Source organism: Erpetoichthys calabaricus, chromosome 13, assembly GCF_900747795.2.
Source record: "Erpetoichthys calabaricus chromosome 13, fErpCal1.3, whole genome shotgun sequence".
Lineage (NCBI taxonomy): Eukaryota > Metazoa > Chordata > Cladistia > Polypteriformes > Polypteridae > Erpetoichthys > Erpetoichthys calabaricus.
In genome coordinates this window covers 36,649,746-36,661,820 of record NC_041406.2, presented here as the reverse complement: position 1 = coordinate 36,661,820, position 12,075 = coordinate 36,649,746, and the positions used below count along the sequence as shown (strand labels likewise).

General features: G+C 39.1%; 1 protein-coding gene across 1 annotated transcript in view; it reads left to right on the top strand.

The window, feature by feature from the left end:
* The window catches only part of gabbr2 (gamma-aminobutyric acid (GABA) B receptor, 2), a 911,705-nt gene extending 909,340 nt beyond the window's left edge, over window positions 1-2,365 (top strand). The window contains exon 19 of the mRNA XM_028818131.2: window positions 1,725-2,365. Within this exon, the coding sequence (XP_028673964.1) occupies window positions 1,725-1,890 (166 nt within the window). The 3' untranslated portion in view covers window positions 1,891-2,365. The remainder of the gene's footprint in view (window positions 1-1,724) is intronic.
* Window positions 2,366-12,075: the final 9,710 nt, after the last annotated feature.

Here is a 12,075-nt window from a genome sequence, read left to right as displayed (position 1 = left end):
TGTGTGAAAAAGTAATTGCCCCCTGAACCTAATAACTGGTTGGGCCACCCTTAGCAGCAATAACTGCAATCAAGCGTTTGCGATAACTTGCAATGAGTCTTTTACAGCGCTCTGGAGGAATTTTGGCCCACTCATCTTTGCAAAATTGTTGTAATTCAGCTTTATTTGAGGGTTTTCTAGCATGAACCGCCTTTTTAAGGTCATGCCATAGCATCTCAATTGGATTCAGGTCAGGACTTTGACTAGGCCACTCCAAAGTCTTCATTTTGTTTTTCTTCAGCCATTCAGAGGTGGATTTGCTGGTGTGTTTTGGGTCATTGTCCTGTTGCAGCACCCAAGATCGCTTCAGCTTGAGTTGACGAACAGATGGCCGGACATTCTCCTTCAGGATTTTTTGGTAGACAGTAGAATTCATGGTTCCATCTATCACAGCAAGCCTTCCAGGTCCTGAAGCAGCAAAACAACCCCAGACCATCACACTACCACCACCATATTGTACTGTTGGTATGATGTTCTTTTTCTGAAATGCTGTGTTCCTTTTACTCCAGATGTAACGGGACATTTGCCTTCCAAAAAGTTCAACTTTTGTCTCATCAGTCCACAAGGTATTTTCCCAAAAGTCTTGGCAATCATTGAGATGTTTCTTAGCAAAATTGAGACGAGCCCTAATGTTCTTTTTGCTTAACAGTGGTTTGCGTCTTGGAAATCTGCCATGCAGGCCGTTTTTGCCCAGTCTCTTTCTTATGGTGGAGTCGTGAACACTGACCTTAATTGAGGCAAGTGAGGCCTGCAGTTCTTTAGACGTTGTCCTGGGGTCTTTTGTGACCTCTCGGATGAGTCGTCTCTGCGCTTTTGGGGTAATTTTGGTCGGCCGGCCACTCCTGGGAAGGTTCACCACTGTTCCATGTTTTTGCCATTTGTGGATAATGGCTCTCACTGTGGTTCGCTGGAGTCCCAAAGCTTTAGAAATGGCTTTATAACCTTTACCAGACTGATAGATCTCAATTACTGCTGTTCTCATTTGTTCCTGAATTTCTTTGGATCTTGGCATGATGTCTAGCTTTTGAGGTGCTTTTGGTCTACTTCTCTGTGTCAGGCAGCTCCTATTTAAGTGATTTCTTGATTGAAACAGGTGTGGCAGTAATCAGGCCTGGGGGTGGCTACGGAAATTGAACTCAGGTGTGATACACCACAGTTAGGTTATTTTTTAACAAGGGGGCAATTACTTTTTCACACAGGGCCATGTAGGTTTGGATTTTTTTTCTCCCTAAATAATAAAAACCATCATTTAAAAACTGCATTTTGTGTTTACTTGTGTTATATTTGACTAATGGTTAAATGTGTTTGATGATCAGAAACATTTTGTGTGACAAACATGCAAAAGAATAAGAAATCAGGAAGGGGGCAAATAGTTTTTCACACCACTGTATAATTTGAGGGGTTCCACTACTTTTCAGAGATGCTTTTGTTTAATTTTAAGATATTAATTTTAATGTGTACATTATCTGTCTTACTGTTTCATCTTTAGTATCTTCTTTGTTATTTCTGTGTGATGGATTCTTTAACACTAAAATTCCTTCTTGGAACCAAGAAAGCATCTATCTTTCCATGTATCTTGCAGCACATTTAATAAATATCTCCTGTTCAATCTAATAACCGAGGCCTTCTACTACTGATCTTATTCTAACCAACCTAACCATTTTGTTTTCTGCTTCTCTCCACAGCATACAACGCAGACTGTCATTGCAGCTTCCTATTTTACACCATGCCTACCTGCCATCTATAGGAGGTGTAGATGCCAGCTGCACCAGCCCATCAGTGAGTCCAAGCGCCAGCCCCCGGCACAGACACATGCAGCCCTCCTACCGGGTCATGATGTCGGGTCTGTGAGTCAAAGCCAAGAATGGGAGTAGATGTGTGAATGGAAACAGGCTCCCTGCTTTTGTTGGACTGATGTGTTAGTCAGCAAAACAGACTGTGTACGCGACCCAGTACTCTCAACACAACGCACGCTCTAATCACCAGGGGACTGACAGCAAAGGCCTTCATCTTAATGCAAATCGACGTTATTGTGGCAATGAGGGGAAGGGCACAAAAAACCTGACTTGTAGCCTTATATGTTAAGGAGTTTTAATAGATGGGGGCTTTTCTTTTATTCTTTTTCATTTTTTTGGGGGGGGGGGCATGTTTGATGCCAATTCAGCTTGTGAAATGTGAGTATTTTAATAACTTTGTTAAGGATACAGAAAAAGGTTAATATAGGAGGACTTAATTAGCAAAAATGTCAATAAAATGCATACATTTAGATACACACCAGCTGTGTATGAGTGTGTATGCGTACAGCTACAGTATATATGACTATATACACACAGACATATGATTTTATACCTCTACACACTATAAGTATATACAAAGGTATATGCATTATATGTGTACACATATACTGTACAGTATATGTATATGTGTGTGTGCGTGTACATGTATGTATGTACACATACATAGTGTGTGTTTGTTTGTGTATGAATATATTGTATGTGTGTGTATTCATATACAAACACACATATAAACACAAATTTATGTGAGCAGTATCTCTATATATATATAAATGAATATATCTATATGTACCGTATTCATACAAAACGTGTGTGTGTATACAGTACATATATACATATAAGATAAGAATGCTGAAAATTAACTTTTACAACATTCCTCTTGCTTTGTTGTTGAAGTTTCACATGAAATGACTTCACTTGAGCAGATTACATTGCAACCACTTGCTTCCATACTCTCAGGGTGTAAAAAGGCATCCCATTTACAGAGGAACTAAGACTGGGACACTCTTGAAAAGTGGCATCAAATGTTATGAAGTGTTCGTGTATAAGAGACTGTCTTTAGGAACACAGGTCTGCCCTGTGAGCCATTGCTCTGCCCCTCCTATGGAACCCCTTTCCACTTTGCCATTCCGATAAAAAGTTTAACAGAATACCAAACTTTTTATTCAAAAGCACATTGTGTTATCAGTCAAGTATATACCATATTTACAAAGTCATACACAATGTTATTCTATCATCTACGTCAAAATTTCATGAAAGAAAAACTTACCTGGGGGTCAGCGTTGGCCGTGTGACATGGTGAAGTTACAGAGTGCGACGGTTTACATCTCGGTGTGTCGAGAGTTCTCATGCCGCTTAGCCTTGAAGTGCTCCTTTGACAATGAAACCTTCATAATGCAGACCAACGCATTGCTCCATCCACATTTTTTCAAATAATTTCTGCCAAAACGAAAGAAAAAAAAAACACACGTACACACAAAAAACCACACAGATTCCAGGCTAAGCTACATAAGAGGACATAAAGACATTGGACCGCTGGGTAACCAGACTTCAGGTGTGTATTACTAGTTCTGTCACCCCTATTGTCACATTTTGGTCATTGTTTATTACAAAGTGCCCTGTCCGGTCTGTGAACTGGTGCACATTTTAGCAGGGTTTCAAGTTTCTTAATTTACTAGCAAAAATAAAATAAAATAAAGACTTTGATCTTCCTGTCATCCTCACAAAATATGGGAAAAACATCGAACAGAGACAAAAACATCAGACACGTTTTTTATTGTCTATTTTCCTTTTTTTTTTATTTTTACATTCTGCTCATTTGTTCTCATGCTTTGTCTTTTGATATATTTAAATGTTACATTCCTGGCCTGAGCTGTAAAGTCTCAGCAGAGGCAGCAGCAGCAGCAAATCAATGAAGCCGAGTGGCGGAGTGTGAGGGATGAAGGATCCTCAAATAGTCAACAGCAGCATTTCATGCTGCCATATTTAAAAATGAAACCGTCATATCCGCTGATCTTTTTAATGGAACAGAACGATTTTATTGAATGCAGATCCTTCACAGTGTTAGCTATTGCTTCACGTTATATATTAGGATATAAATATTTTTAGTTTGCAAAACAGCAATATGCATAACTACACAAAGACCCCAAAACTGGGTTTGAGCTTCTAAGCCTGCATGATAATTAAGTTTCAAATGTGCATTTAAGGCAATTCAACTGAAAATATTAATTTGGGAAAAATCAGCATTTTCTATATACATTTTAAACTAAAAAATTGCAGAAACATTCCTTGTGCAAAGATAGCGTTTTTCTATTTTTGAGCTTTTTTTTTTTCTTGTTTTTTTCCCCACTGAGTAATGAGCCAGCCTTGAAACAAAAGACCACATCAGGCATTAGGAGCCGTCGCAAAGGCACTAAGGATTGCCAGGTGACCCCCACAGAATCTGCAGGCGGGCTCTTCAAATAGTAGCAGGAATTATGACGTGATGTGCCTGGCTCAGCCATGGAGAACCATTGAGATCCTGCTGACCATCCGTCTGCAACGTGGAAAGAGACACTTTGCCATTACCCGTGTTGCACTTTTTTTACCTTTTTGCTACCAAACACGTGTCTAATTATACATCTCAAACATGTTGCATGACGACACATTTTAGGAACGCCATGCGTCACAGATACTTAACCGGTTACTGCAGGTGATATTTCACCCCTGGCAGAGGTGCAATATGTGTGAAATTAAATTAATGTTTTCATTTAAATTGCCTTCATATTTTTCAAATTAAATTCATTAATTGCAACCCCCTTAAAACAGACGTTGAAAGATAATTACCACATTTATTTATTTTTTAATTAAATCTAATCCTAGTAAAGACATCTACTGTACTGTATGTCCAATCATCTGCCAAAATATGTCAGTTGAATACAACTAAGGCGCTATCATCTACACAATAGTAATCTTAAAACTGTAACACTAATTCCTGCTGTAACAATTGGTGGTCTAGTTGCACTCTACATACACGATGTCTTGTGCAATGGAAAGCAAACTTTATTTGTACTGTGCTAAAAGTCAAACCAACTGTGAAATAATTAGTCATGCGTTTAAATCAGATGTGCATTTGATACACGTTGTATGTGAACTTGAATTAAATATTTGTAATGGTTGACCTCTGAAACTGCTCAGCACACGAACAAACCGGCAGCACGGATCAGTCTGCATGTGACAGTTTCAAGGTCAACGATAAGGCAGTTGCTTGTCTGATTTACTAAAAACATTTTCTTAGAGTTATTGCAAAAATGCTGGAATCTTATCCGAGGGCTGCTTTTTACTCATTGAGATGTTGTCCACACTTTTTTTAGACCCTGAAAAAAAAGCAAATGCTAGCATAACTTCTAAAAAGAGGAAGGGGTCTTGCAACATTTTGTATAATTTGACCTGATACATATCACTCCATGGCTGCAGGCTGCTGGAGTCCTTAGTGGTGCCTCCTCTCCTCCCTAAAGTTCTGGGTTTGAATTTCCAGCCCAGCCACCATTAAGGGTAGGAGTGGTGACTCTGGATCTGCACTGGTATCTGGAAGGCTGCTGGTTCAAATCCCAGAAGGGTTCCTACTCCTTTGGGTCTTTGAGCAAGGCCCTTAACCTGAGAATTGCTCCAGGGGCCCTGTACAATGGCGGACCCTGTGCACTGAACCCCCACCTAACACCCAAACCCAAAAAAGGGTCATGCAAAAAGACAAATTCCCCTTGGGGATTAACAAAGTATGTCAAATCAAAATCGGTGTTCTTCCCACATTTTCTAACCACAAGCAGGTTAGGTTAACCGGGGAATGAGCAAGTGTGCTGCATAATGGACTAGTGGACTGTAGAGAGTCGGCGATTGCCTCTTCACCCAGTTCTATTGCGACAGATTCTACCACTCAGCAAAACCAAATTGGAATAAATAGGACTAGAAAATAAAGCCTCTTTTGGTTCTTGGAATTGCATTTTAGACAGATGAATATTGACAGTTTCAACTGACTGGTAAAGCAATAGCTGAAGAGAGTTGCTAGCTTTTGTAATGGCAACTTATATGCCAAAGCTTGACCAGTTCAAGCTCTAGCCCAGCGGTTCTCAAACTGTGGGGCGCAAAGATGTGAAAAAAAGAAAACAAGAATCGAAAATATGAAAAATACATCTATTGAAACCAAAACAAATTAACTTAAACTACATTCTGATACTAGAAAAATAAATACGGAGTTAGATAAATGTCAATAAAAGTTAAGTAGGTATAATAAAATATGCATCTATGAAATATCATTAATTAAAAAAGAACAAATTGGTATTAGTGGGCTCCTTTCGAAAAAATGTTAGGGGGGCGCGATTAAAACTGTTATGAAAACTCGGGTCGCAAATACTTAAAGGTTGAGAAACGCTGCTCTAGCCAGAGAGCATTCAGTCAAATGAAGGAATATCAAGAAAAGAGTCAAATGCCCAGTTAAAGAGACAGCACTGACCATGGTTAGAAGCGTGCAGGGATAAGGTGGCACTTGTTCAGGTTTACCCAAAAAGGAGATTCATTAAACAGAACATTACACGGCAGCCTTATTTTTCGAGAGGAATTGTAAATCAGTTTTATACTGCAGTCATTACGATTTTGGGGCACCTTAATGGTGAGCGTCAAATTGTACCATGAAGATACAATCACTGCCATCTAGGACAGGGACAAACACCTGAGGGAGCCATTAACACAGCAATCTCTCAGGCAAATTGTTCTTATCACTTATTATTATCACTTATCTTATTATTAAGACGTGACGAGTAATTCTATCATTGGAATGTACATTGGAAATGGGGTGTCTACAAATATTAGAAAATGGCAAACTATACTTACAAGATATTTAGGATTGTTTCAATTTGATAACACGTGGAGAGAATCATTAATAATACAAAGATCCTTCAACTTAATCATCTATTATAAGAAGTGTACCTTATATATTATCTCACATCTTGGAAGGTCCTCTACTGTTTCTTGCATTTATTTAATCTTTGAATACTAGATTGCCTTTTTGATAGATATTATAGATGATACACAAATGAATAATAGACAAATTAAACACCAGAAAATACTTTTATCTAAGAAAAAAAAGAATCAAGACATAAATGGAGCATAAATAATTTATCTTGCCAAACATCCTAGAAGTCACCTACTTTTTGTAATTAAATTCCAGGAGGAAAGGCAGCTTCACGTGTCATCTGCGACTGCACAACTGCGGCTTGAGGAAAGACTTCACACAAATGCCTGTAGTCGCTCAAGAAAACGCCTCACACTGTGGTGGCTGTGTACACACAAATGCTCCATTCGCTTAGTTATTTTGATTTTTGTCAGAAGACATCTAGGCCCATCGTTATTTTTTTCCCATATCATTTATTAATTTATCATAATTTACTTTAGTCCCTTTGTGTCCCATGTAGAGAAGGACCATAGCAATAGTACACTTGTTTGATATCTTGACCTTATACTGTAACAATGGCCAGGGTAAAATAACAACTTCATACAATAAGTCTTGTCACACTAGAAAGGTTCCCAAATGTGTTCTTTGTGGGCCAAATTATAATAAATTTGAAATCTACTGTACCCTCAAATACATTTGTTCTGTTATAACCTCCAAATGCATGGCGGCACCATGAACTGACCTGATGACATTACATATCACGGGAAATAAAAGTAGCTTGAAAATAAATTCCTTCCACCAGGGTGAATACTTTTATCACACATTCTCCTCATGGCACTCTGTTCTGTCTCAACCTGTTTGTCAATATTTAATATTAACCGGTATATGAAATATGAAGTGTGCTCCGTGAAAGTAATACCTCCTTTGTTATGGCGTCATCACATCGTCCTCCATTACAGGGTAGAGGGAACCCAAAAACGTTTCTGGTCCTCTGGAACATGAGACACATACAGACTCTCACCGAGGAAGTCGATAAACAAGCATACTTGCTGGGAAGGGACTGCAGTTTGATTAGGGAAGCCCACCGTGACACAGGAAGAAAGACAGTGTGATTAGGATGGGAATTGAGCCCAGGACCTCGGAGTTGTCAGGTGTTAGTGATATCCATTGTGATTTCCAATTAAAGGAGAGATGTTGAATCAGGCAGAAAACCATCCCAGGAAATCTGTGCTTCAGAAGTGAAATTAGAGTACCCCGACAACTCTGAACAGCCAAAGGTTTGAGCAAGTTCATGCTATGGCGGTAAACACATAAAGAATGGGGACTTAAAAAGATGTCAAACATGCTTGTTTCAATGAAATTACCAGAGATAAGAAAATGGCTGAACTTAGTGCTTCTCCAAAGGAAAGGGAGGAAGCAGAAAACAGTTCTTGACATCGCTCGCTTTGATGAGTCCACTTTTGGTGGGCCTTTACTGATGGCATATAACAGTAGTCCATATTTGTTGGTCTTTGGTTAAGACACATCCATCCATCCATCCATTTTCCAACCCGCTGAATCCAAACACAGGGTCACGGGGGTCTGCTGGAGCCAATCCCAGCCAACACAGGGCCATGTAATAAATTTACTTTCATCTCTCTACTGTTGATAATTTCAGAAACCACAACAACTGGACTTCGCAAAGGCATACCCTATAGAATTCAACAGGTAAGGTAAGATCTAGGGCAGGCATGTCAAACACGCGGCTCGCATGACAGATCCTAGTTAGCACTAAACTTGTACAAAATGATTACTATCGTTTGTGATTGAATCATTCTGCATCTTCGGTGTTACTTGTTGACTTTTCTTACTTCCGCCTTCTGACAAAAGCGCGTTTTCCCATGGCATTACGGTACCAGAAACATCATCTGCTAGTATAGTTGCAGCTGCGGCGTCAGCTCCTTGATACCCTAGGCATGACACTGCCCCCCACCTCGCGAGCCTTGACCAAAGTTAATGAGCCGCGACGTCGCAACTGAAGTGCTAGGCTGCAGCAGCCTAGCAGGCTACACTACTGGCTGGGCTGCTGAGACTGGCCACTGGGCAGAACTGACCATCACGAGTAGCAATAGCTCGCATATATTCACGTTTTTTTGCTCTAGTTTTATGGAATTTTGTGCTAGTATTGTAACGAACAGTTAGTGCAGACTACAGCTGAAGATCTGAAGTGGACACGAGAAGTTGGTGAGTTGTTTATTAACAAATGTTTCTGATTTTGAGTTTGTAAAATTAGTGTAGGTCAGGGGCTTTTTGCATATCGGCTTATTTTACAATATAAACTTTGAAGTAAACTTAGTAATGTAAAATTAGATTTTTGGAGGATTTGTTTTCCAACTTGAATTACTGAGCAATGAATTCAGTGAGCGTTTTCGTGATTTCAGTTCACACGAACAGGACTTTGCGCTGTTTACGTCACCATACTCTTACAACGTTTAGAATGTGCCTGAGAATATCCAAGTGGAATTGATTGAACTGCAGTCAGATTCTATTCTGAAGGCAAAATACAATGAAGTTGGTGTGCCAGGCTTGTACGCTTACCTGCCACCCTCGTATGTGCAGATCCGTAAGTTGGCATTGAGAGTACTGTCTATGTTCGGAAGCACTTACCTTTATGAGCAATTGTTTTCGTTAATGAAAGCTACCAAAACCCCACATCGCTCGAGCACCTTTCATCCCTCATAAAAGTTGCAGCTGCACAAGATTTCAAGCCTGATATTGACGAACTGGTTACTAACAAGAGATGCCAAGTGTCGGGACAAAAGAAATAGATCTCAGACTATAAGACTCCTATATAAGGACCTAGCTAAGAGGCTAAGACTCTAATTGTATGCTGTTATACGGAGATTGTATGGAAATAAATTGCTTTTCTTTAAACTTTAAGTGTTACATTTTTTAAAGTTTTCAGTATTGGAAAGAAAGCTACAGTAACTCTGTATAATAGTATTTGTTACAGTGCGGCCTGCTGACGCACGTATGGCAGTCGAAGAGGCCCACCAATGGTAGTGAGTTTGACATGCCTGATCTAGGGTGTAAAGAGAGAAGCTGAAAGGTGCATCACCAGTTTCAAAGTTTAGTTGCCACCTCTGCAAACACATAGATTTCTCTCCCACCTGCACTGCATTCTGGCACACTAGCAGCATAAATATATTTTATAATAGACATGAAGCTGGAGATTAAATACAATGTCAGTCCCACAATGTCGAGCCTTTCCGTAAATGTCTGCCATTTTTCAGTGTCAATTAACTTATTTAAATCCGAATGAATCTTCACACATTGTGAGTGTTGTATGACATGTCTGAACTGCACACACCACGATCCATGAATTCTGAACTGGAACTTCCTAAACAATACATGAGAGCCATCATTTAGGTTTCCCTAAATCTGCCTCAAAGATGTCCGTGTATTCTGGCAAGGAGTTCTTGCAAGAAAAACATTGAAAATAACGGTGGGGGCCGCAAAAGCAGACCTCCTTTCAGGTCACTCAAGACAAAGTGAAGAACTGTATCCCCTTTCAATAAAAATAACACAATGTAATAAAATTATAAAGAGTACTAGCAGTGCCACCGTCAGAGTTAAAATCGAAGTAATCAAAGTAGACCTTGGCGTTAACATCTGCAGTGAACCACACTGTGCATATGTCTCTGTTTAGTATAAAAGCAGGGTTCATGTTTGTGAAGAGCCATGTGCTGGAATGAAAAATGTTACACATTTTAATACTAAAAATGTGCATGATGAGCCACCTGTTGGAATGACAGAGACATAGCAATAAGACAGACACTTGTCCTTTTATTAAGGTGGATTACATGCCAAATGTCTGAATGAATGCCATTTTCCAAATATTTTTGAATGGGTTACAATGATAATTGCCAGTCTTTATAAACAGTAAACAAAATATCGATAACTGTCATTTTTTATATCTCAATCATACTTAAATATAAAATATTTATATTTTCTAGCACAGGGGTAGGCAACGTCGGTCCTGGAGTGCCACAGTATGTGCAGGTTTTTGTTCCAACCCAGTTCCTTAACGAGAACTCAATTATTGCTGATGAAGCACATATTGCTTAAGTGACATTTTAATGCTTCATTTTAGTGGTCTCGCTTGTTAAGGTTCTCCAACCTTAATTGCTTATTTCAATCTTAAACTGCTGCATTCAGTGTTTTAATTGCTCCTTATTAGCAATAAGATGTAAAAGACAAAGCAGCCAGCAGTTCTCCAGCTAGCTTTTTTCCAATTACATCTGTGTGTGTTCATCATGCACAGTTTGATTTAATAAAACACTTAATAGAAGAATGTGACAGACTGAAAATGATCTGTTTTAGGCTTCAAATCATTTGGATGATATCCTTGGAAAGGAAAAAAAATCTACGATATAAAAGCCTTACATTACACAGACTAACAAGCCATAAAATTAAATAAGGTCTGAGATTGGCAATGATTGGTTTCTAATTAAGCAATTGGGTTGGAATGAAAACCTGTAGCCACTGCGGCTCACCAGGACCGACATTGCCTACCCCTGTTTTACATCTTATTGCTAATAAGGAGCAATTAAAACACTGAATGCAGCAGTTTAAGATTGAAACAAGCAATTAAGGTTGGAGAACCTTAACAAGCGAGACCACTAAAATGAAGCATTAAAATGTCACTTAAGCAATATGTGCTTCATCAGCAATAATTGAGTTCTCGTTAAGGAACTGGGTTGGAACAAAAACCTGCACATACTGTGGCACTCCAGGACCGACGTTGCCTACCCCTGTTCTAGCATATGCCCAAATCTGTTAATATTCTTAGGGATGATACAATAAGACATCTTAGAAAGAAATATATATATTGACAAGGCCACTTAAGCAAGACCATGAAGAAAGACCTTTGTAAGTTCAAAATGTCATATCTGTTTAATTCAGAAAAAAAAAAATCACAGCTCATCTTCGCAGTTCTTGACATCAGTACTGATTTATGCCTGTGGACAAGGGGGCTTCTACGCCTTTCACTAACTGCTCTCCCTTCTTGGGCCGAGACTGGCATTTGGCAAACTGTTATGATTCTAAAGTTGTGCTTTGACTTTATTTTGTTCCTGGTGACCTTTTCCAAGAGACAATAAAAATATTTAATTCTACCTGAAGATCACTGAATCCTAACCCTTAACACTAACAGAGCAGCGGATTACCAAATTAAGAGTTGAAGTAAAACAAACACGCTTATTGGAGGATGTTGGAATATCAGATACTTAAAGATGTATACAGTATTTCTATCATATCAGTGAGTTGTGGTGCAGT